The sequence below is a fragment of the Hypomesus nipponensis genome, chromosome 13, assembly GCF_054491055.1.
Source record: "Hypomesus nipponensis isolate SF chromosome 13, ASM5449105v1, whole genome shotgun sequence".
In the NCBI taxonomy this organism is placed as follows: domain Eukaryota; kingdom Metazoa; phylum Chordata; class Actinopteri; order Osmeriformes; family Osmeridae; genus Hypomesus; species Hypomesus nipponensis.
The window spans coordinates 5283732-5307500 of record NC_140373.1 but is presented as its reverse complement, the minus strand read 5'-3'; the positions used below and the strand labels follow the sequence as shown (position 1 = coordinate 5307500).

Below are 23769 nucleotides of genomic sequence, written 5' to 3'. Positions count from 1 at the left end.
CAGTCAGTATGTTTTGCCAAGAGACTGTGTGGTAAGCGACAGAAGAAGAAAAAAACACTGCAGCCTTCTTTGCTACCCAGTCTTGCTGTATTTAAAGAAGGATCAAAGCATCCGCTAAGCGAATCATTATTGTCAAATGAAAACTATAGAAAAATATTATTTTCTTTCCTCTACTTGATATGTGGACAGCTAGATCGATAGCTTATGTGTGGGTCCATTATCCTTGACTTGTTTTCTGTCCGTCTCAACTTAGTTTGATTGTCTTGTTTGCCCTTGATCGTCTACTCCAATCCCTTAAGACCAAGTCATTGTATTGTTCGGTAATAGTGTGATTTGTGAATTTCTCTCTTTCATTCTGTCTATCTTTCTTTTCTCCTCACTCAGGATTTTACGCTCTGTCCAAGTTTATTTTCACAAAGGACAGTTTTTTTCTGAAAGAGATAGATAACTTTTTTTATTACATGGGTTTTCAGAATGGTATAAAACTGCAGTGTCTATTCACTGATAGCAGCACATTATTGAATTGTCAGGGATGTGTCTGGTTCCTGAGCTAAGTTGACCCTCACAGACCTCTGGGAGCTCTGGGTAAAAGACCCACTCTCATCCAATTAACTTCTCTCTTTCAGGGTGCGCCTGGGTTGTGTCGGGGGGGGTCTAGGATGGAGACGTTTTCCTAGAGTTGTCCCAAGATAGAAGCACACACACACACTCACACACACACATGGAAGGTTGACAGGCCACTATCATCTCTCAGAGAGTGCCACAGGCTCAGAGAGCGAGAGAGAGCGAGAGAGAGCGAGAGAGAGAGCAAGAGAGCGAGAGAGCGAGAGAGAGAGCGAGAGAGAGCGAGAGAGAGAGCAAGAGAGCGAGAGAGCGAGAGAGAGAGAGAGAGAGAGAGAGAGAGAGAGAGAGAGAGAGAGAGAGAGAGAGAGAGAGAGAGAGAGAGAGAAAGAGAGAGATGAGGGAGGAGTCCCAGCACTGTTATCTGCATTCTATGGCTCCATTCTTTTGAAATGCTGATGATGCCCCCCCCCCCCCCCCCTTCTCTTTAATGTGGTGTTGTTGGGGAGGCGGGGTATCCATTCCATTACCACCCCTTTTACCCCAACAGGGCAAAATCAAACCACCACTCCCCCAACCACTCTCACTACCAGTCCACACTCACTATCACTATCATTACCCCCCCATCCACACTCACTATCATTACCCTCGGCCCCCCCCCCTCCCCCCAGCAGCATTTGTCATGCTCAGGCGTTGAACCAAGCTGTTGCTCTACCCCCAGGGCTTTTGTTCCCCCAACCTGCTGGCTAAGCAGGGGATTTTAGATGTTCCATTAACATTTGAACTGCCTCTGCACATTTTTACATTTCACATCACTCGGCAGGACCCCCCCCCCTTTCACCCCCCCCCCCCCCCCCCTCTTCCCAGGTTGCGACAGGCTGTAGCTGGGGTACAGGCAGGGGGGTGGAGGGGGGGGGGGGGTGGAGGGGTGTCACCACAGACACACAGCTTCATCCTGTACGAGGATGACAGGGCCACACGCGCACACAGACACACACACATACACACACGTACACACACACATACACACACGCACACATACACACACACGTACACACACATACACACACGTACACACACACGGACACGGCGTGTCCACCCGCACGCTTGCACCTCGGCTTTGTCTTGCAGCTCGCTCGTCGTGCCACACTCAGGCTTTGTGGAGGTCTACTATCAGCACGCCGCTGGTCCGTCTGTCAGCCGCCAGGAGGGCACCTCTTTAGTGGAGGTCACTGGCAAGGGTGTCGCAACGCGTGGGCTCTGCAGGCACAACACAGAGGGAAATCCACTTAAAGTGAACCGCACACGCACACACACACACACACACACACACACACACACCCCTCGGCTGCCACTTGTGAATGGGAAATGGAAATTCCTCTCAGCGACAGCTCTTCGTATTCCAGACTGCGAGGAGAACGGGCTTTTAAAATAGCTTAGGTTTGACACACACACACACACACACACACTTGCACACATGCACAGTCACTTCGACATCAGGCCTAAGGTCTGAAAGAGAGTTAAAGCAGGAGAGAAGAGCTGAAAGAGGCGAATCAAAGCCAGGAATAGTTTGTTGTTTGATTTTTGACAGCGGGTCTCTCTGTGAGGGGGGGTTTGGGTGTGGATGGGTGGATTAATGAGATGAGGCTGGATAGATAGATATCCTATAATTGACACAAAGCAGTAATTGCTTCGCTGATCACATTCCTTATGAGTCTACAGAGGCTTGGTAGAACAGGACTGTTGGCTCAGCCCCCCCCCCCTCTCTCTCACTCTCTCCGTCTCTCTCTCTCTCTCTCTCTCTCTCTCTCTCTCTCTCTCTCTCTCTCTCTCTCTCTCTCTCTCTCTCTCTCACTCTCTCCGTCTCTCTCTCTCTCTCTCTCTCTCTCTCACTCTCTCCGTCTCTCTCTCTCTCTCTCTCTCTCTCTCTCTCTCTCTGTCTCTCTCTCCTACCTGCCCCTGTGTTCTCCTCTGATACATTTTAATAATATTCATCTCACTAACAGCCTCGAGGCTCCACAAGTGGAGGTCTGGGTCTGGCCCCCTTTCCTTCTCTCTCTCTCTAGAGTAGAATGGTCCACTGACTGTTAGGCTGTTAAGCATGGCCCTGTTTCTCTATCCAGCTTGTGAGGAAAAAGCAAAACATCTGTATGTATGTTTTTTTCCTCTGCAACATCCAATACGGCCCCTGTATGACTTGAAGTTAGCAACAAGCAGAGTTCTCCAGGAGTCAGTGGAGGGGTTTCGGGGTATTTCCAGGATGGATTTATGGGCTCTGGATACTTTGGTAAACACCAATGTCAGATGGCTTTGTCCTCCCCGTCGGTGATATAGTGAAGGTCCCCATAAAAATAGGAAAGCAGGTTACAGCCACCATAGAGCTCCAGCCAAACAATAAAAGGCTTTATGGGCAGATAGGCCTATACCATAAATGCCAGGATGTGCTGTTTGAGGGACATTAAAGGGATAATGACATGGGGGTGGGGGGGGGGCCACAAAGTTCCCTGCAGCCTCTAAAAGCCTTTTAGACTGTCCTGCTCAGACACTCAGACATGCACAGGGAGATGTGGACACACATAGACACCACACACACACACACACACACACACAGACATCACACACACACCACACACACACACAGACACCACACACACACATACACACAGACACCACACACACACACACACAGACACCACACACACTGTGTGAGCTGATCTCCCGACTGGGTTGAACCCTCCAGCCTGGCTCTGGTGGATCCCCCAGGGGAGGTGGAAGTGCAGTGGATCCCCTTAGGGGAGGTGGAAGTGCAGTGGATCCCTCAGGGGAGGTGGAAGTGCAGTGGATCCCCTTAGGGGAGGTGGAAGTGCAGTGGATCCCCTTAGGGGAGGTGGAAGTGCAGTGGATCCCCCAGGGGAGGTGGAAGTGCAGTGGATCCCCTCAGGGGAGGTGGAAGTGCAGTGGATCCCCCAGGGGAGGTGGAAGTGCAGTGGATCCCCCAGGGGAGGTGGAAGTGCAGTGGATCCCCTCAGGGGAGGTGGAAGTGCAGTGGATCCCCCAGGGGAGGTGGAAGTGCAGTGGATCCCCCAGGGGAGGTGGAAGTGCAGTGGTGATATCCATCGGTACTGTGGCTTGTTCCCACAGCAGGGCTGGGCCCTCTTACACATCTCCTCACCGTCGTGGAGCACAGCTGCTGTTTTTGGCTGGCGCTGCCTGCACGGGCTGCAGAATACCAGCTGTGTAAACACACACACGCATGCACACACAGACACACACACGGCTGGCAGTGGGGGAACAGAACGATAACAGTAATGTCACTGGGCCCAATGAGGTTTAGGTACGGACTGAAAACACCTGGGACTGACAGACATAGAAATAGAGACATGCGCACACACACAGTTAGGGAATGGCAGGAGGATATTGGCAGAGCAGACCATGGGTGAGCGAGTGAAGGGATAGAAGGATTAGGTATTGTGAGCTGCAGTCATGGGAAAACGCTCCAGAAATGCAGACTGCGTGCATCCTCACTGCGAAAAGCTTCCGTCGTCAGAACACGGAGCCTGTGCCTCTCCGACTCGCACTCCTTGTCTCTTCAAAGACCAAGGAGGGCGCAACTTCCTCTCTTCAAATCCCTTCTTCTTCTTCTCTCCGACTCCTCCGCGACTTCGGCTTATCACGGCTGCACATGAGACCCAAGGAAAGATCGAAAGCTTTGCGGAGGCTTGCCCTCCAATCTGATGGCCGCTAAGTCTGTGTGCTGGAATTAACTATGTGTTGGCACGTGCGGGAGAAGAGGGAGAGAAGGAGGAAAGGATTTGGGGAGGATGGAGGGGGGGGGGGGAGAGATTGTGTTTGTTAGTCAGTATGATCCGTGGGAGATCTAAATTGAGGCCCAGCTGGACTCACTCAGTCATGTCTGACCTTATCTGGCCAGTAGATAGGCCTAGATGCATCTCACATGCTCTCAGACTGAGAGGCACTGACTGGCCCGTCTGGTTCTCGTAGCCCGGTTTCCCTTTACCCAGTTCACCCCAGGCTTGTCCAACCCCGATGCGTCACCTCTCCCCAACTTTGGGATGGACTTGTGTCGTTTTGGTCCGTGCTCTCTGCTTACATACAGATCTCGCTGCACAGGAAGTGAGCTTGGCTACAGACAGATCTCCACAGAGGAAGAACACCAGTATCAAGGGATATCTGATTGCAGATGTTGCCGTTTTAGTTTCAGGAGTTCCAGAGTTCATTGAACAACACTATAAACAGACGTATTTTGTTTAAGGGTTGCTCCACTCGCTGAGCACAAGCATGTTTGCTGATGTACCCCCACCTCCGCTACCTCCATAAGCCAAATGACATTACGGCCTATTGTTTGTTCAAACCTGTAGGCCCTGTCGACTTAAGTAGAATGGTGAGGGACCACTTTTTACTGCTTCCTAACACCCTAGATTGCGGCTAGGAGAGAGGGGGCTGTAAAAATAGTTTGACACCCTGAGGGCCCAGGCCACAATCTCCTCTCCTCCCTCTCTCATAAAGCTCTTTGAATTCCCTTCTAAACCTGTCTTCCACCCCCTCACTCCCCCCCACCCCATTTCACCCACTCCAGTCTTCCCCCTAATCAAGGACATTGTATTTACCCTCATAATACCCCTCTATTATTTTCACTTACATAACAGGCTATTTCTGCGAAACCCGAGTGCCTCAATAGTGCTCTAATCAAGCCTTTCCATCAGCTTGCCTGGGTAACAGCACTTTGAATCCAGGGCCATGTGAGCCATGTAGCGAAGGTCTCTATCTCTCTCCTTCTCTATCTCTTTCTCCTTCCTCCCACCCAGTCTGTCCTTCCCTCAATTTATCTCTCCCTTTATCTCTCTCCCTATCTCTCTGCAGTGAGGTTACTTGGGCGAAAAAACACACATACACACACACACTCAATCTCTCTTTGGCCAACTTTGTGCTAGAGTCGTTTTCTATGTTCCCAGCAGTGTGGAGCTTAACGAAGCAGTGCTGGTGTATTTGAGCCGGCTGGCACTGTTACCCCTATCCTCCCTCCCCCTCTTGTACACCTGGTGGCTGCCTTGTTTCAGAAGCCACTGACCACATTTGCTTGACTTCCAGCTGCCCATACTTGACTCAGTGTGTGTGTGTGTGTGTGTCACCAACCACTCTCTTACCTTCTTATGTCAAAACAACTAGCAGCTCTGCAGTCCTGGGTCTACCAGAGGGCATCAATGTGACTAGGCACTTCCTGGCACCCCCCCCCCCCCCCCTAGGGTGATGTAATACCCTCATCGTGAAAAGATCAGAGCACCTCCCCTCTTCTCACCCCCCCCCCTCCCCCTCCCCTTCGTCCCCCTCTCTCTGTAAGCCCCGAAAAATGATCGCCATTAACTGGCCTGGCGCCTGCAAAGATCCAGAATGATGAGTCACGTTTTGAAGAAGTCACTTCCCTCTGCAACAACTTCTGTTCCTGTCCAAGTCTCCCGGAAATGTGACTCCCGGAAAAGGCCATGGAAAGGAATTCTCCAGGCCTTTTGGTCTGGCTATCTCCCTGTGATAAGCACTGATCAACAATCCATTATCTCCCAGAGTCTTGCTGTGCAATCACAGCCCACTGTAAAATGAGTTGGCCCTACAAACAAAAACAAAGTCAGAAAATTAGCATTTTTTGACACCCATTACTCACTGACCTAATCCTGTTAAGGAATTTCTTCCTTGCTATCTGAACAGGGCTGCTCCTTCACTGAGGCGTTATCAGTCAGAGTAAACAGTCTGGGCCCTCCATTAAATAAGTTTCACTGTCAGTGGGGGAGCACTCAGGCCACAACCTCTCCTGCTGTAGACCCTGACACCCCTCCATCTCCACTTCTTGGTATGGCCCGGTTCTGGACTGGAGTTCCAGTGGAGGGTCAAATGCTGCTGGGACATATTGCCAACAGTGAGCTCCTACTTCTAAAAGAGTGTGCGTGTGCGGTAGGGGTTGTGCTATGAGTTTATCCAAAAGGTTACTTTGTGAGCTTCCCCAAGTTGCAACACGGTTGCTTGCGATGTTGTAGAGAAGTTAGTAAAGAGTTAAATTCCCCAAATACCAAAATTCTATTTCTGAGCTTGGTGGATGCTATGATGCTACTTCAACCGTCACAAGAAAAGTTTGCAAGGTTGTTTCTGCGAGCTGGCTGGTTGGAGTTTCGGTTCAGGGTGAATCTCAGTTGGTTCAGTGGCCTGCACTTGAGCAAAGTGTGATTGTGTAATATCGGGTGTACAAGGTGGGAGACCTGGAATGATGTCGGACGAGAATTGCAGAGAGGCGAATCCGAGTCAGCTTGTGGGTCATTTGGAGGTGAGGCTGCCTGCTTCCGTGGGTTCAAGAAAAGTTCAGCCGCATAGCATTAGGCAAATTAGCGAGACAGCGACTGGGGGACAAAAAAATCAGAGGGTACTGAACGATGAGAGAGCACGGGAGAGGGGTCAAATTAGTTGGAAGGAGGAGCTCAAAGGACGACCAATCTCTAGAAAAACGGAACAGTATGGTGAAAATAGTTTCACTGTTTTATTCTTAAAATGTATTTATGAATAGTCTGCAAAGCTGTATTTGCTTGTTTAATTAGGCTTGAATCGAGTCGTCCAATATTTTTGTTCTCACTTTGGACAGGCGGTAGCCTAGTGGATTTGCGGATTTGCCCATGTCCGACGTCCCACTATGTTAGGGTTATGTCTCCAAAGAGTTAAATATGGGAGGAGCCACGGATGAAAAGGGAGTGAGGAAAGAGAAGCGAGTGGAGGTGGGGCCAAAGCCCCAGCTGCTGTGCCTTGTCACATTCTGCAGAACATGATCCCCACAATTAGTGTGGGAATGAATTCGGTTTCTCTCTCAACACAAACAAGGCGAACTAAGTATCTTGTGCAAACTTGGACGTTAGAAAATTATAGGACAAAATAGAAGATACGGAGAAGCGTCGTGCAATCTTTGTGTTCTGTAGAATAAGTGAAACCGTGGACCGCGGGGTTCGTCGCACACCCAAGGCAGGAGCGCAAACGGGACAATCTTCCTTATCCCAGAGGACGAGCTGGAAGTATGCGGAATGCATTTCAGCTCTACAACAGCTCTGTTGCCATTCTGAATCCGCTTCATGGCTGTTGAAATTGTCTGGAAGATTTAGGATATTACAAGATAATTTTTTTTTATTTTGCGGAGGATCTAAGTTAATAATTTAAACAAGGCCGAATGGACTGATCAATCTCGCAGAAGTTATCTGGGTCGTTTTCGATCAAACGAACCATCCGGTTCATTCCGAGCTATCCTTTGGAACCATGATGTTGACTATTCTTTTGAATGATTTCTTTCTCAAATGGAATGCGGGTGATTATTCCATACATTGAAAAGGCTATAGCCTGAAGCCCTGTCTTTGATTAGCCACACAATAAGACTCAGAATCCAGGGCACTGTGTCTGGTCGGATTTATTTAGTTTCTTTCAAATTGGTCGCATATTTTTCCTTTTTAACTATTTGTACTACCTCTGCTGTTGTTAAGCCCAAAACCACTGTGGGCTACGCACACATTTTGTCTGCCCAAATCCTTGCGCGCAGACATTTCCCTTTTTTGACAATAATCCCTGCGCTTTCTGACTACGAATGATGTATGAGAGTGTGGACGTAGTGGGACTGAATCCCAGCCCGAACCCGTTTTTAATGATGGATTACTACAACCAGAGCAGAGGATGCCTTATCCCGGAGAAAGGACTTGTGCCCGGAGCGCCCCATCCGTACAGCACGTCCATCAGAAATCAACACTGGAACGGCTCGAATCACTGTAGGTGGCATTTTCACTGCCTCGTTAACTTCATTTTACTAATTGGTCGTTTACTAGGTTGACACAAACCCCTTCTCGCCATAACAATGTCTGTTTTTTCTGGGCTAAATGTTCATGTTTGTAAAAAAAAAAAAAGAAAAGAAAAAGAACCACGGGCCACCGAGCGCATACGCTGTAGTTTTGTTGTTTTTATTGCGCGCTAGTTCATCAATACGTTAAGGATTATTTTTGTGTTTATTATTATAACAAGACACATTGAATTGATTAAATAAACATTTGTGAACGAATCTAAAATCTGCAGTAGTATAAGCCTGTGCCGCCCATACGAAATTACTACATTATTAACACGGCCACCATAACTGCATTATCTATTCAAGTAGTTGACCCACTTTTGGATCCTTGTCTTTTATAACCTGTGATGAATCTGAATCTTTTCAGTGACCTTAAGAATGCCTAATAACTATCGCATGCAGACTATAAGTCTTTACATTCTTGGAATGTTTGCTTAATAAACACAAGGTTTATGCAAGGTATGCCAGCGCAAATCAGATCAAACTCTCCTGCTGGCATAGCTACTGGCATCTGTAACAATCACCACCATCATGTTTTATCTTATTACCCGAAACATGTGACCGGGATAAGTCGATATGTCGATACGTAAATGTAGATTTTTTTATAAACAGTTATTGATGATGAATCAGCCGTGATGAGGTATTGAAAAGTCGTAATCCAAGCTATTATTAAAATATTGACCTCCTTTTGGATTATTATATATTTTTAACTTTATTGCAGTGACACTGTACAGTGTTATTAAATTATGTTTTGCCTATAATGTTATCTTTTAGATTTGACTCCAATCAGCATAACATCCACATCATACTAAAACTAGTTTCTGTTCACCAGAACTTCTTATTATTTTACAGTAGAACCACAACAGGACTAGAAATGGCCACTTTAAGTATTTCTACAGATTGTGCTGCTATTTTTGATCATTTCACTGCATCAACAAAGAAGCATTAAAAGGCCATTCTATTCTGTGCCTCCATGGACCTTTACGGTCTACATTCCCTTTTTGATTACAGCTGAATGATAGGAAAAGGAGCAACTAAGTCTTTCATTTCCTGCCCTCTATCAAACTATCTGCGATGAAAAAAGATGAATGATGATGCATCAGAGTAGTGACAAATGCATCCAAACTGATGTTTGTTTTGGAATGCAGTCCTCTCTATACCTCCCCCAACCCATTTAAGAGACGGGTACTTCATCTGGGCTGCTGGTCTGGTTAGAATGGTCAAATCTTTAGGGTCAAAGCAACGCTCTACACCCAGCCCCCCTCCCTACAAGCTAGACTTCAGCCTCTTACTCTTATCACATTGGCCCAGTGAGTAGCTCTAATGGCAGCATTGATTCAAACCATGTGAGCTCATCTGTAAAGGGCTAGTAGAGGAAGCGGATGGGAGGTAAGGAGAGGAGGCTGAGGAGAAACCTGGTCCACAGTTCTGATTCATATTGCTGTTATCGTTGGAGGAGTCAAGGGGCAATCTGTGCCTGAATACAAATAGAAAAATGTGAGAGTACATTTTGCACAAAGATAGAGCGTGTTAAGTGTCATCACGTGGAGTGCATGCGCTTATTGGATCACGGGGCTGAACAACAAAAGAGCAACAAAAAAAAAAATCATATTTTTTAGGGAAAAGATCCAAACCAGAAAGAGTTGGCCTTTAGACAGCTGCTGGAATTATCCTTCAGTTGTTTTTTTCCCCCTGCATCTATTTTATCTGCCTCTTTTTAAGTGAACTTTATAGACATGAGTACCATGGCATGCTACTGTAACCCTGTGTGTGTGGGTTGGGAAGAGATCCAATTGTAGCTAGGAGTTGAGTTTGTCCCATTACGTTGATCCTGTTGTTTGTCTGTATCCCTTTTAAACGTTTAGACTCTTCACGTCGGGTCTAGGCTAGTCATGCATTAGAAGGCTTTTCAAAAGTCTGCTATGCACTGAGTGCTCTCAATGACATATTTACCAAAGTGAAACTGGCCCCAAACTTAAGGGCTTGGAAATGCACTCCAAAATTTGCCTTCCAGATTCATCCATAATCCATTCCATAGTTTTGCTCTGAAAAAGGAGCATCTCTCCAGTGAGCATAGTTCTGGTTATAGCTGTGTCAGCACCAACTGTCCTGCCTAAACAACAACAACTCCAGTCAGTCATCTGTTCGTCTATATTGCAGTTGAACCAGCGGTCCCCCCCCCCCAAAAAAAAACCTGTCCCAATCCTGGCCAAACTAACTTGATTCCACGCGCTCTCCTCTCCTCCCAGAGTGCAACGGTCTGTCGCAATCCCTATAACAATTACAGGCTCATGCATAAAGGAATGTGCGTGGCCTTGTTCACATGACTGTCACACACTTTCGTTGGGGGGCCGGAGGCTGAGGGAAGGGAAGGTTTGTTGTCGAGGGGAGACCTGCGGTGGTCCTGTCCACATTACCCTACCCAGGCTGTCCCGCTCGGGGATCCATCGTGCTCACACAGGGAGACGCGCACCAGCGTACCAAGGAGTCAGGTGGCTGAGCGGTTAGGGACTTGGGCTAGTAATCTGAAGCTCGCCAGTTCGATTCTAGGCCGAGCCAAATGACGTTGTGTCCTTGGGCAAGGCACTTCAACCTACTTGCCTCGGGGGGAATGTCCCTGCACTTACTGTAAGTTGCTCTGGATAAGAGCGTCTGCTAAATGACTAAATGTAAATGTAAGGCCAGCTTTGACTCGCTTCCCTAGACTGAGCTGCCTGGGTTCTGATGTCTCAGTGTTGGACTGGGTTAGTTACTGGGACTATAATCTGACTCGTGGTGTTTGAAGTGCGGAAGGCCTTTCGGTGGGGGGAGGGCGCCGTATAAAAAACAGATGGTATTTAATTGTTTTCCAACAAGCTAAGGACCGTAACAGCGGAAGCTATGTTGGTCAGGGTAAGAAGGGGCTGATGGTGGGGGTGGAGGTGGGGATATTTGAAGTTTTTCAGGATTGAACTCAGGAAAATGTCCGTTTGCTTATGGCAGTGTAAAGCGGGTGGTTTTTCTGCTCTGGGCAGGAGAGCCCTGAGAAGCAGATGAGGCGAGCGAGATCGCCTTCTAAGTGTGCCGGTTCTTTTACGAAAAACATGGAAACTGCGGCTGATCTGTTTGGGCTAGGCACATGCCCAGCAATTCTGAGTTTCAAACAAGACAGGCATATTGCCCCCAAACATACACACAAACATTCCCTTTCTGCATCAAAGCTTGTGGGAGTATTCCCTTTTATTGTGCATTCTTTTTAATGGAACTTGGCCACATTCAAATTGAGCTGATCTCTGCCATCTTCACAGGCATTGGGCATTTTGTAAGTGTACTTTGGGTCAGTGCTGAGTCACCGAGCCTGGCATGTTCTCAGCATACCTGCTCATGTCCGTACACCTTTTAGCGCTTTCAGGGATGGGGCCCTTTTCTCCTGGGGTGTAGATCTTAACCTGAGGTGACGGCTGGATGGATGGACAGCTTCAGACCCCCCCCTCCCCCACACACACACACACACCTGAGGGCTGAGACCCAGCCATGTGTCTGTGCCCTGTCAGCCAATAGAGTTTGAGATTTACCGTCCCTCAGGTGGCGGGGAAAGGAAGGGTGGCTGGGGGGGGGGGGGGGGCACTTTCACCTTCTGGTGAACATCAATTACCTTCAGTGTCGTCAAGGTATGTTTGAAATGGCAGCCGAGGTGAGCAGAGTTCAGCCGCCGCCATCGTTCCTGGGAGAGCCCGCAGGGCAGTGTTCCACAAGCTGCCATCACTCCCTCCCAAAATGGCACCCTACCGTCAACCTTCAAAGCAGTCACCGCTTTAATGTGATGCGTCATTTATAAAAAATATTAAAAAAACGCTTGCATCCTCTTTGAGCCGGCACAAGGTGTTCTGCAGATTAAGGTTACCATAGGCGACGGGGGTCGCACGTGTTTCCACCTGGTTCTGTTTTGATTGCTTATGTTTGATATTGATATCGGGGTGTGGCTCATCAACCTTGGGTATTGCCAGAGGTTGAGCATGTGCGTCACGTACAAAAACAATGACATAGCTGACTTCAGGCTTTTATTTGCTGTGGGCGGCACAATGCAGAATCATTCAATGTTGAGTGTGTCTGATATTCAGCATATTTCTCAGGGCTGTATGTTTACACACACACACACACACACATGCTTCTATCCACCAACAGGCCCCAGCTTGTTTGTGGAAAGAACAGGCTTGGAGGGGTTAGCAGTTGGAGTGGTGTACGCAAGCTTGGTTCGACGCTAAATCCCCAAACAAGGGTGGGTTTACTCTGCAAAGCCCACTTTGATGAACAAAGCAGAGCAGACAGAAAAGATCCAGGCCGTGTCATTGATTCATCCCAGCTTAAAGGAGACTGGTGATTGCAGACATTGTGACAATGGGCTGTAATCTCGCTATCAATAATTACATTTTCCCTGTTTCTACACACGAGAGCAGGAGGTGGTGGTGATCGAAATGGTCCAGGTTAAAGGAATGGGGGCGGTTTTGACTCCCTAAAATATTCATAGCCTCTTCATTTAAATCAATTCGTCTGTATGGGGGCAGCCAAGCGTTGACTGTCAGAAATGGAGCCTGGCCTGTTGTAATCACTTCTTTACTTATCTCTACAGATGGTTTGTTGGCAATGTGCTCTGCTTGGCTGACTACACAGGCAATGTGAGGGAGGTCTCCTAGAATGGTGGTCCTCTCAATAACTCTCTCTCTCTCTCCTTTTCTTCACCTCCTGTCCTCCGCCCCATCTTCAAGTCTCCTCCACACCCCCTTGTAATGGAACACGCATAAATTCATCTGGGTATCGAACCTGAGCACATTTATCACCTCGAGATTTCATCTGCGAGGCATTTTCATTCCCAAACCATTTTTTCTCTCTCCCCTTTTCCTCTCAGTTCTGTGGCACGCTCCTTGGCACTGCTGTCTAGATGGTAAGCTATAGCCTAGCAGTCAGACACGGTTATTAATCTTTAATGGTTTTCTGTCCTAATTTTCTCTTCATTTTTTTTCTTCAGTGTTTTTTTTTCCCTGCTTCTCCATGTTGGTAACAATTACATGGAATGTTCGCTTATTTCATCAGTAATGGTGCCAGATAACCTGCACCTAAGAGTGTGGCTATGGGCCTTTTCTCTCTTTATCTCCCTCTCTTCTCTCTCTTTAATCTCCCATCCTCTTTACTCTCTCTGTATCGCATCACGGCCACCTGCATGCACCCCTGTTGTCCTTTATCACACACAATAGCATGCCCTCCTATTTTAAGAGTGGGACATCCGCACCCAAAAAATATAAGGCTCCTTAATGGGGAAGAGGTTAGGCTCAGCATATCATAGACTGACATTTCTGTGTTTGTCTGAAAATAGCCTTGAGTTACCACGTGCTTGAACCTCATCCAAGTGAGTACCAAGTTGAGTATTTCTGAGTAGGTCAACTAAACTGGTTGAGAAACAGGCGGGAGCTTAGCCTATTTAAAGGCTATTCTCCTAATCATGTGTATTTATTCTCATCCTACAGAACTCCTCTGAGTGACATCAAGTTTCTGTCCCCAGATGGATCTCATTACAGTTTGTGTGGCTGAGTTAGCTAGTTGGTGTTATAGGGAGACGAGCCTCTCTATTGTGTGAATTACTGGTTCGTGTTACTAGATCTCCTTATTGTCTCTCTTTCATGCTCGTCATTTTCTCCCCACCCCCCCCCCCCCCCATCCCACCCCAGTCTGACTCCATCCAGTCCTGTCTGGAGAGTGACCCATTCAGTTAGTCTGGAGGTGACAGGCCTCAGCCACTCACATCCTCCTCCTCTATCGTGCCCTTTTCATTATCCGCCTGCCGTCACCTCCATATTTCTGACATGAGGCTTAAAAGCCCACCTGGGAAACCAGAGAGGTTTTGGAGGTTGGAAAGAAGGAAAGAGGCCTTTTAAAAGAAGAGTGAGACACTCTGGGCGGTGGGTGGGGGGGGAGAGGGGGGAGAGGGAGACAGAGAGTTAAAGTAAAGTAAAGTAACGATCGAGCCGTGATTGCTGCTGCGTCTTGTGGCACGGTGGGAGAGAACCCTGAGTGGAGCTATGACAGAGCTCAAGGAGAAGGAAATAGGAAGGAAATAGGAAGGAAATAAGAAACTCTGTGGTGGCCTGTCTGTAGTCAGGTGACGTGTGTATGTTGCCAGCTGTCTTCTGTGGCCACAATGAGAGAGAATATAAAGAGGTACACCTAAAGAAGAGTCCTCCGTCCTCCAGCAGTGGTGAATATGACAGCATGCAGGAGAGAGTGTGGGCTTTCACAGGGCTGGCGCCCCCCCCCCCCCCCCCCCTCTCTCTCTCTCTCTTTCTCTGTGTTTAGGATATTAGTCTGGGTATTGTGTGAAGTGAGAGGTGCCCCCTGGCTGGGCAGCTCTGAACACGTGCGGGTTAGGAGAGGTGAGAGCCAGACACGCCTGGATCCACTGTCCCCCGCGAGGAGAGCATGCTATAGAATTACTGAGCTATGGCACTTGAAAGGCCCTCTTCATTTGAGATGAGTGTATTGTCTATCTGTCTCACCATAGGCGTAGGAGAGAATGGTGAGGGCTTGTGACTTATCGAGGCCATTGTTGGTGCAGTGTTGTTAAAAGTGCCTCGTGGTACAGATATCCCAATAATGAAGTGGTCAAGCCAGATACTGAGGACCTGGTATCGTCCTGAGGAAGAATCATGTCCAAACCCTGGTGCTACAGCCTCTTTGCCGTGGGGCTTGAGATGGATGTACACAGGCTTGTCTGAAGGGTTTCAAGCACATAGAGTAGAGACCATTCTGAAGTGAACGGTGAACAGAAAAGCCTCTCCCCCCCCCCCCCCCCCGGTGTCTCTGTCCATGTCTCACTTCCAGGCCTCTCCTTTTTACGTACAACTGTTATTTTGGTGGGGATTATGCATCTGTGCTGAGCTCACCATGGGGGGTTGAGATTCTGTTATTTTAGGAGGGACAGACGAAGGCTGGGGAAGGGAGGAGAGAGAGAGGGCGGGAGAGATAGGGAGGAGAGAGAGTGGGGGGGGGGAGAGGGTGGGGGACGGTATTTGTGAGGCAGTTCGGCTCACGTTGAATAAGCCAAAAGATGATTTTAGGATTGTACCGCTCTGTGGCCAAAGAAACTGAATGTTTTTTTCTGACGTTGTCATCTTATTGGCTCCCCATTGACTTCTTTCAGCTTAGATGAGTTGATCAGTTCTAGAAAGAATTGTATTTTGTTTCATTTGTTAAGGGCAAAATGATCTAATGCAATTACAGTTGCTGTTGATGTTTCAAGAGAGACCAATAGGCTAAGCTGAGAAATTGACAGGGTGACTAATACTTTCTCTCCCCCTCTGCATCTCTCTCTCTACCTCAGGCATCCAGTAATCGTGTCACCACTAATAGGTGACACCTGTTTGAACTCTAGCGAGTGAGCAGCTTAGCCTGCTAGACAGCTATCCTCACTAGGTCAGTGTGGGAGTAGCAGCAGTTAGCTCAGTCGCTCGTCTCAACACTGACGGGATCCCCCCCCCCCCCCGTGACACCATGCGTGTGAAACCTTCTGCACACAGTGCTGTAGCCGTTGCGCAATACAGCTCTGAATTACTCTCTGTGCTGTCAGCACCCCTAAGTGGAGAGAGGGGGAGGGAGGGATGGAGGGAGGGAGAGGGTGAATGACATGGATCCATAGAGAGAAAAGGAGGGCTTTCGGAGAGCTGGCATTTTCAAACGCTCATCCTCCCTCTCTGGAGCCTTTCAGAGGATTTAATGTCTTTTGGCCCCTGGTTTATTCCCCCTTTTATTCTTGGAACAAAACCAGGAGAGAAAGGGGGAGAGGGATAGAAAGAGCGGATGTAAGAGTCAAGTCTTTGCACAATGACTCATATTATTTGAGTTGTCTGTTAGCGACTGATGTGGACTTGGCAAGGCTCCAGTCAAGGTTGAACAGGCTCGTCTGTAAACTGAACCTGCTACAGAATAACCTATACCCACCGTCTTATTTAGCATGTTACAGTGTCTGTCTTCATTCCTTTTCTCCCTCCTTTTGTCCACTCACATTGAGTCCTGTGACGAGCGAGGTTTAAAGCCACACAACATCTTAATCATTCTTAGTTCCGCAGCCCGTGGTGCTATGTCACCCGCCAAGTTTTCCTCTTTCAAACCGGATTATGAGGACGTCCTCAAAATGGAGGAAGTTTGAACTCATGTGGAACAGCTGAATGGGAGCCAAAGTGGAGCCCCCGTTCTTATCACTTGTCACCTTGCACAGGAGTGTGTGGCATCTGCATGGTCGCCCAAACTCACTCACCCTAAAGGGCGGTGGCAAGTGCTAATCTCCCCTTACCTCACTGTGTGAATTATGGATCGGGTGTAATGCAGCGATTAGCCCCATGCCACATCTCATCCCCTCGCTCAGCCACACCCCGTACTGGTGTAGAGCGAGAGGGGGGGGGGGATTCCCTGGCAGCTAATGAAAGGGTTGTCTACATCCGACTTTGTACTTCACCCTTCCTGCATGGCTGAACTAAGCAGAAAGGATAAACTACCCTGCGCTATCGGGCAGATGCATGGGAATCTCACACAGCTGACAGTACAATGATCACCTCCCCTTCTTCCCCCTTCTGCAAATCATGTAGGGAGTCACCCCCCCACCCCCACCCCACACCCCCAGGGCTTGACTAACCCCCCCCCCCTCAAACCCCACCTCTCCTGACTGTGCAGCGGGGAGCCCAATCACCCGCTCCCCCTGACCCGGCCTACTTGGGGGCTGTTTGATCTCATTGTGGAGCGGCGCTTCCTGGCAGGCTGGGGTCGGGGAGGTGGAGCGGGCTGCTGTGGAGAGGCTTAATAACTGTATTAGCATCCCAGATCCCTCAGGACACACGCCTACACACCAGGCAGGCAGGCAGGCAGCCCGCGCGCTCTGTCTCTCTCTCTCTCTCTCTCTCTGTCTCTCTCTCTCTCTGTCTCTCTCTGTCTCTCTCTCTCTGTCTCTCTCTCTCTGTCTCTCTCTCTCTGTCTCTCTCTTTCAGTCTCTCTCTCTCTGTCTCTATGTCTCTCTCTGTCTCTGTGTCTCTCTCCCTTCTCACTCTCAGTGCTCTGCCTGGCCTATTTATCTCGTTCGCTCGTGACAATGCTCTGGTCCATCACTCGCTAACTGCATTTGAATTGCAAACGCAGTTAGCGTCTTTCCTCCGTATTATCCACTGACTCGGTCTAAAGAATGAGGTTTTCTTTGCTTTGGCTTCTGTACATTCTCTTATCTCATTTTCCCTGAATAATACATATGAACGGCCTAAATAATGCATGAGCCACTTGGTTTAATGGACAGAGTTAACTGGGAGAGGTAGGGACACTCAGGTGTCACCCAGTTTTTGCTGTCGTTCATACACACACACACACACACACACACACACGTCAAACGGTGAGGGTCAGGTCAGTCGAAGAGGCCAGCAGGTTAACGGGGCCCTATGAGGGTTCATATTGAGGCCTCTCACCCGAGGCCACAGGTGGACTTATCTATAGACACACGCACAGATCCAACACTTGCCATCACTCACACATGGGAGTGATTATAAGAAGCTACGCAGTCCTTTCAAAGCAATACACAAATTGGTGGTCGGCTGTACCAGAGCAAATGGTGTGTGTGTGTGTGTGTGTGTCAGTCGTATCCAGGATCACATGGCTCCCTGCAGGCTGTGCTGAAAGGTCAGGGATCCAAGCAGGAAATGAGTGTCTGCAGAGGAAGCTAAACATGTCTTTCATTAAATTCGGGATACATCCCCCTGTGCTTCTGTGGCAACTCTCACTCATCAACCATTGGTCTCTGGGCTGAAGCTAGCCTAGCCTGGCCGGGGTCTCTGTTTTTCCGCATTAGCCGCTGACGCTAAAGACAAATGAGCCTGCTGGTCGCCCTGTCCTCCCTTCGCTCTGGCCAAATCCAGTGCTAAGGACCCCCTTGACACTGCTCTGCAGACAGCTGAATCAAATGTGTGCCATCAGTCATCATTAGTGAGAATGAGGAGGAGGCTGATAGCAGTGCCAGCGATGGGATTTAACTAAGGGATGAGGCTGGGGCTCCGGGGTGAGGCTGGGGCTCCAGGGTGAGGCTGGGGCTCCAGGATGAGGCTGGGGCTCCGGGGTGAGGCTGGGGCTCCAGGATGAGGCTGGGGCTCCAGGATGAGGCTGGGGCTCCGGGATGAGATGTTCCGAAAACCAGTAACTCACCAGTAGGCTGACAGGTCACTGACCACTCTTTGCCTGTGAGTTCAAGTCAACATGGCACACTGTTGTTGTTACACTAGCTTCTGTCCCTTAGTCCCTCTCCCCGTCCCTCACCTCTCTCTCACTCTCTGCCTGTCTGGCTATTCTAAATATGTCAGCTGTCTCTGAGGGGTCTGGAGGGCATGTTAACCCCTGAGCTGACCTACTAACCTAGTCCCCCCCTCAGGTCACTCTGCAGCATGGACCAGCCTGGTGGGACAGAGGCACACAGTCACTGGGCCATTCCCCTCTCCTTCCACCCCCACTCAAATACCTCTTTCCTTCTTACCTCGGCAACTGTAGGCTTGCATCTTGAACCTGAGGTTGGACTTGTGGTGACTTGAAGAGACTTCAGTTCCGTTCATCGCAGGCTGTGTGTAGTTGCCGCAGTAGAGAGCAGTGTGGACTGGGCTGTTTGGACTTGAATAGGGGTTGTGCATAGCCTATAGTGTGTGTTTTAACTATGAGCATTAACTCATGCTGACAGCTGGAGTGGCGGGAGGGGGGGGGGGGGTTTGGCCCCGTCACTGTACTTAACACACAGACGGTGCACACACACACACACACACACACACACACACACACACACACACTGTACTCTCGACCTCTCGGCCAGCTTCAGTGTCAGTGTCAGGCCTCCAGCTCAGAAGTGCAGATCAAACGCCTCTAATCCTTTCCCCTGTGATTGACCATTGTGTTGAACAGGGAGAGAGAGAGAGGGGAGAAAAGGGAAGAGAGAGAAGGAGTTTAACATGACAAAGCCCATCTCTGGTGATCTGCTCCTCAGCTCCTGACTCTTGACGAGTCTCTCTTGCTCTCTCTTTGCCCTGTCTCTTGTTCTTGGTCCCCCCCCCACCCTCGCTGCCCCTCCCAAGCCCACTTCAGCCCTCTTATGCAAAGAACTCTTTGCAGCCTTTCAGTCTGTATTCATGGCCTGCTTCCTCTGGTCTTGAATATGCGCTGAAGAACAGAGCCACTCAATACAGCCAGTCACAAAGGATTAGGCCCTATCAATGGGCAGATAACCTCTCTGTTTAAATCAAGTGGAGAGCAAACACTGTGGCATGTTTAAGCTATCGAACACATGACCCCTCTGTGCGTGTGCGTGCGTGTGTGTGTGTGTGCGTCTGTCTGTCTGACTGATGCTGGGCTATTCCTCCTGGTTAGGTCTAGTGAATACGAAGCCGAATGAAGTTTAACGACACGTGCTAACGTATGTTTTTGTCATATGTCTGCCTTTATGAATATTTCAACATCTCTACTTCGGGAAAGCTGTCCATTTGAGCTGGGTATATTTATGACGATTGATAAGTAGGTATGTAGGGAGTAGGGTGGGCATATGGTTTTCTATTAAATAGAATCGTATGGACTTGTGGGAGCCGACCATACTGATCCTCACATGGTGATCTAGTGCAGTAGGCTGTGAAGACGGACACGCACACGCACACGCACACTTGGCCAACCTATGGCTTCATCTTTAAAAGGAAAAAAAAAGACCGTTCTTAATGTTTGATGAGGCTCTTTCGTAAGCTGCCGCAGTCTGCGTATGAAAGCTGTAGCTTGTGCTTGAGGAGGAGAATCTGTGGGCGTCAAGGCTCCTGCCACAGATATGATGTCCTTAGCAGTGTTACACGCTAGGCAACACTGGTACTCCCTGGGAGGGTTTTGAATTCCCTCGCAGGAAAAGTTGCCGATGAAAAACACCCCTTCCAATCTCTCCTCATCTCCTTTTTTTCCCTGTCTTTGTCTGTCTCTCTCTCTCTCCCCCCCCACATATACACAATCTCCCTCACACATGGTCTCTCTCTCTCAGTCAACGTGCACACTCCAGAACAAACAAAGTTGCGTTCAGCAGCTTTATTTGGAAACGTTTTGAAATGTTTGCCTTTCATGTCACAGTCCCTAGTCCTTAAGCTGTCTCTCAGCCCTGCACAGACTTCTCCTTCCAGCCTGTATGTGGGTCAACCCCACCGTATGGTTTATGCAGTGACTCTGCAACATGCCTATAGAGCTTCATGAAGGTAGGCAGTGTCGGGTAACAATGCCTTTGCATTTGTAGTGGACCTTTTGTACTGTGTTGGGCACCAGGGATAGTATTTCTGTTCAATAAATGTGCAGTTGTTTTTCCAGTAATAAGCTGCTTAACCACACAGGTGCACACCAGCACCGCCATCGCTCCCCTGCTGGGGTTTCCTGGTATAGCCGCATGCCCTCACTTGCCCCAACGGGGTCCTGTTTTCGCCGTGTTCTCCGACATCAGCACGTTCCAAATGTCCCCTGTCCCCCCGGGCAGGTGGCACCATGCACGGTCCTGACGTCAGTCATCGTCCTCATGGCAGCTGCTGGCTTGGGTTCCTGTCTACACGTTACAGGCGTACGCCGCTTGGCACAGTCAGTGGAGTTATTTGCACCCCGTGCCAAATGTTGGCCAAACTCATCCCCGACTCGAACCCTCCCGGCTGAACAAGGCCAGGTTAAAAACGGCAGCTTTCTTTGCCCTCAGTGTCTCCTTCCATCTTAACTCGCGCCCCCTTTCTCCCTCCTCGCTCCTCCTCCCCAACTTCTACTTATGTCCACATATGTTTCACGTTCCCTCCATCTGCCTGTGCGTCAGTGATAGAAAAACCTTGTGTATTATTACAAACCTGGCAACCAAGGGGGAAGTTATCTTGGGCCCCTGGAGAAGGAGGCAGGGAACATGGTGGGGGCGAGACTTGGCTGATTTAAACCAGACCTGGCTAGATAAGAAAACAGGGCTTGTGTTCACGCACACACACACACACACACACACACACACACATACATACAAACAAGTACCTTCCCCTCCCACTTCACCCATACGTAAAGACAACATAAATTATCCATCCTAATACATAGCCTGGCGTGTTTGCCCCACTTCTGGTTCTGCACAAACATTGCCATTTCCTGCATCAGAGGATAGACCCTCAGCCAGTCAAGAAAGGCATCTATAACACACACACACTCACTCACACACACCCCTTGCCCTTCGACTTCTCCCCGGGCCCTCATCTGTCAGGGATCGTGTTTATGTGTGTGTTTGACTTAAGAAAACAGTCTTGCTCGAAGATTGGAGAGTTATTGCAGACCAATGCAAAGCACTATTCATCAAAATGTTGGTTGAAGTGATGTTACCCTTAATTGTTTTTCACAGAATCTTGCTTATCTTACTTAGACGGTAAGCTCTAGGCCAAAATTCTTCTTCTGAGGATCAAACTTTGCTTACTGATCTAAAAACAAATGTACGCAATTCCTCAGAATTCACAAGTCCAACACTGCCCAGTAACTGGATGAGTTTCACTCTCCTAACCAGTGACATTAAAACTAGATTAGGCTTTCAGTTTGATCTAAAACCCCTTAATCTCCACCCAATCTGGCAACGGAAGGGGTGGGTTTTCTGGCCTGGAGGGCTGTGATTGGTGGAGCCAGAATAGGGGGAGTGGTTGTGTAACAGTGATGTAAGTCAGTTCCCATTAACCCGGTTGAAGCCTTGAGACTCATCTTTGGTGACAGTGCCCTTCTCTTTTTTTCTCTCTTTCTTTCTTTGTTTCCTCCCGCTCTCCTTCTCTATCTGTCTCTTCTCCGTCTTAGTCTCTTTACTCTCTTCTTGCTCTCCTTTCCAGTCTCCCCCCCCCCACCCTCCTCCTCTTCTCTCATCACTGTAGCACATGTGGCTGAGACAGACAGCATGCTAGACTCACCGCAGACAAGCAGCAGCTTTGGTGGAGCGCAGCCAGATGGGGGTCTTAATCCCCCCCCCCCCACACACACACACACACACTCTTTCTCACACGCACACACACACTGAGCAAGGGAATGAGAGGGTGATGCAGACAAATAGAAAACTGAGGATAGAGAGGGGGAGATGGAAGGCGTGTGCTGGTAGACATAGAGAAGAGGAGTGGGATGTATTCACTGGCTGAGAGCAAAGAAGACATTTGAGAGAGAGAGAGAGAGAGAGAGACCATGTGGCAGCAATATGGAGGGGAAGGAGGAGGAGGGGGTGAGAGAGAAGGCTAGCTGGATGTAATTCAGGTGAATACAACAGGCGTGTGGTGTGTGTCTGGTTAGCTGCCCCATGTTCTCTTTCCAGAGTAGTCCTCCCAGTTTCAGCCTCTCAATGTGTGTGCTTGAGGGTTTGTGCGCTTTTATCCAAAGCAACGTACGGTGGGGATTCGAACCGGCGACCTCTCGATCTGCAGTCAGAATGCCCGTCCTGTCGGCTGTTCCTTGTTTCCATTGTGCCCCATGACCCCTCCCCCTACCCTCCCCCTCTCCATCCCCTAAACGCTCACACACGCTCGCTGTGTTTTGGAAACACAAATGCCGTGTTATCGGTCCTACAGCTGTCGCTCAGGGAGCGGCACGTAAACGCCGGTGCGAGCTAAGCTCTTGCTCGGCGCTCTCTCGTACGGGCCTGTGCAGAGCAGGCTTGTATGAGCCTGGTTCCTGGTGGCAGGTTCTGCTGACGTCCGATCTGTGAATGGCAGGATTTCCCAGGGAGGCAAGAAAGGCTCCCCCGGAGGAACTGGGGAATGCTGACGCTGCATCCCGTGCGCGTGTGTGCGCGCGCGCGTGTGTGTGTCTCTCTGCTTACCAACATTCCTGACACAGAACGAAGGGAAGCCCGGCCGCGAGTGCTCACACCTGGCCCCGGGTTCTTCCTCTGGGCTCTACACCATCTGAAAGTGCCGTCAGACATATGTTGGAGAGCCGTGACCATGTTGGACTGAAAGCAGGCAACACACACCCATTGCCAAGTCACTCTCCATTTGTCCTGTGCTCCGTCATCCTCCCATTTGGAGTCTTGCAGTCCGGCTTTAAAGAGTTCCTAATGGGCTGTTGTGTGGCCTGCTCTGGCTCGCAGTACCGCAAATCTACAGATTCAATAGAAAGACAACCAGTCCACAGTAAGGACTGTCTGCTGTTTCTACTCTGGTGTGTGTGAATGTATGTGTGTGTATGTGGGCTTGGAAGGCTGTAATCTAATAAACCCCATGGGGAACTGGACAGTGGAAGACCCTTAATGCCCTCCGCTCTCTCCGCTCTCTCCTCTCTGTCTCTCTCTGTCTCTCTGT

The 23769-nt window shown here is 49.2% G+C and overlaps 1 protein-coding gene across 7 annotated transcripts in view; it reads left to right on the top strand.

Annotated features, from left to right (window-relative positions):
• raraa (retinoic acid receptor, alpha a) overlaps nucleotides 1-23769 on the top strand; it is a 120230-nt gene that overhangs the window by 78315 nt on the left and 18146 nt on the right. For 2 of the 7 annotated variants that reach the window (XM_084671163.1, XM_084671160.1), the window contains exons 1-3: nucleotides 7368-8363; nucleotides 13180-13197; nucleotides 13320-13355. The exons of 1 other annotated variant lie outside the window; for it this stretch is intronic. In XM_084671163.1, the coding sequence (XP_084527289.1) occupies nucleotides 8186-8363; nucleotides 13180-13197; nucleotides 13320-13355 (232 nt within the window). In that variant the 5' untranslated portion in view covers nucleotides 7368-8185. Of the gene's footprint in view, nucleotides 1-7367; nucleotides 8364-13179; nucleotides 13198-13319; nucleotides 13356-23769 lie in introns of those variants that run through there. 4 more of the 7 variants (XM_084671164.1, XM_084671161.1, XM_084671162.1 and 1 more) reach the window with 3 other exon arrangements.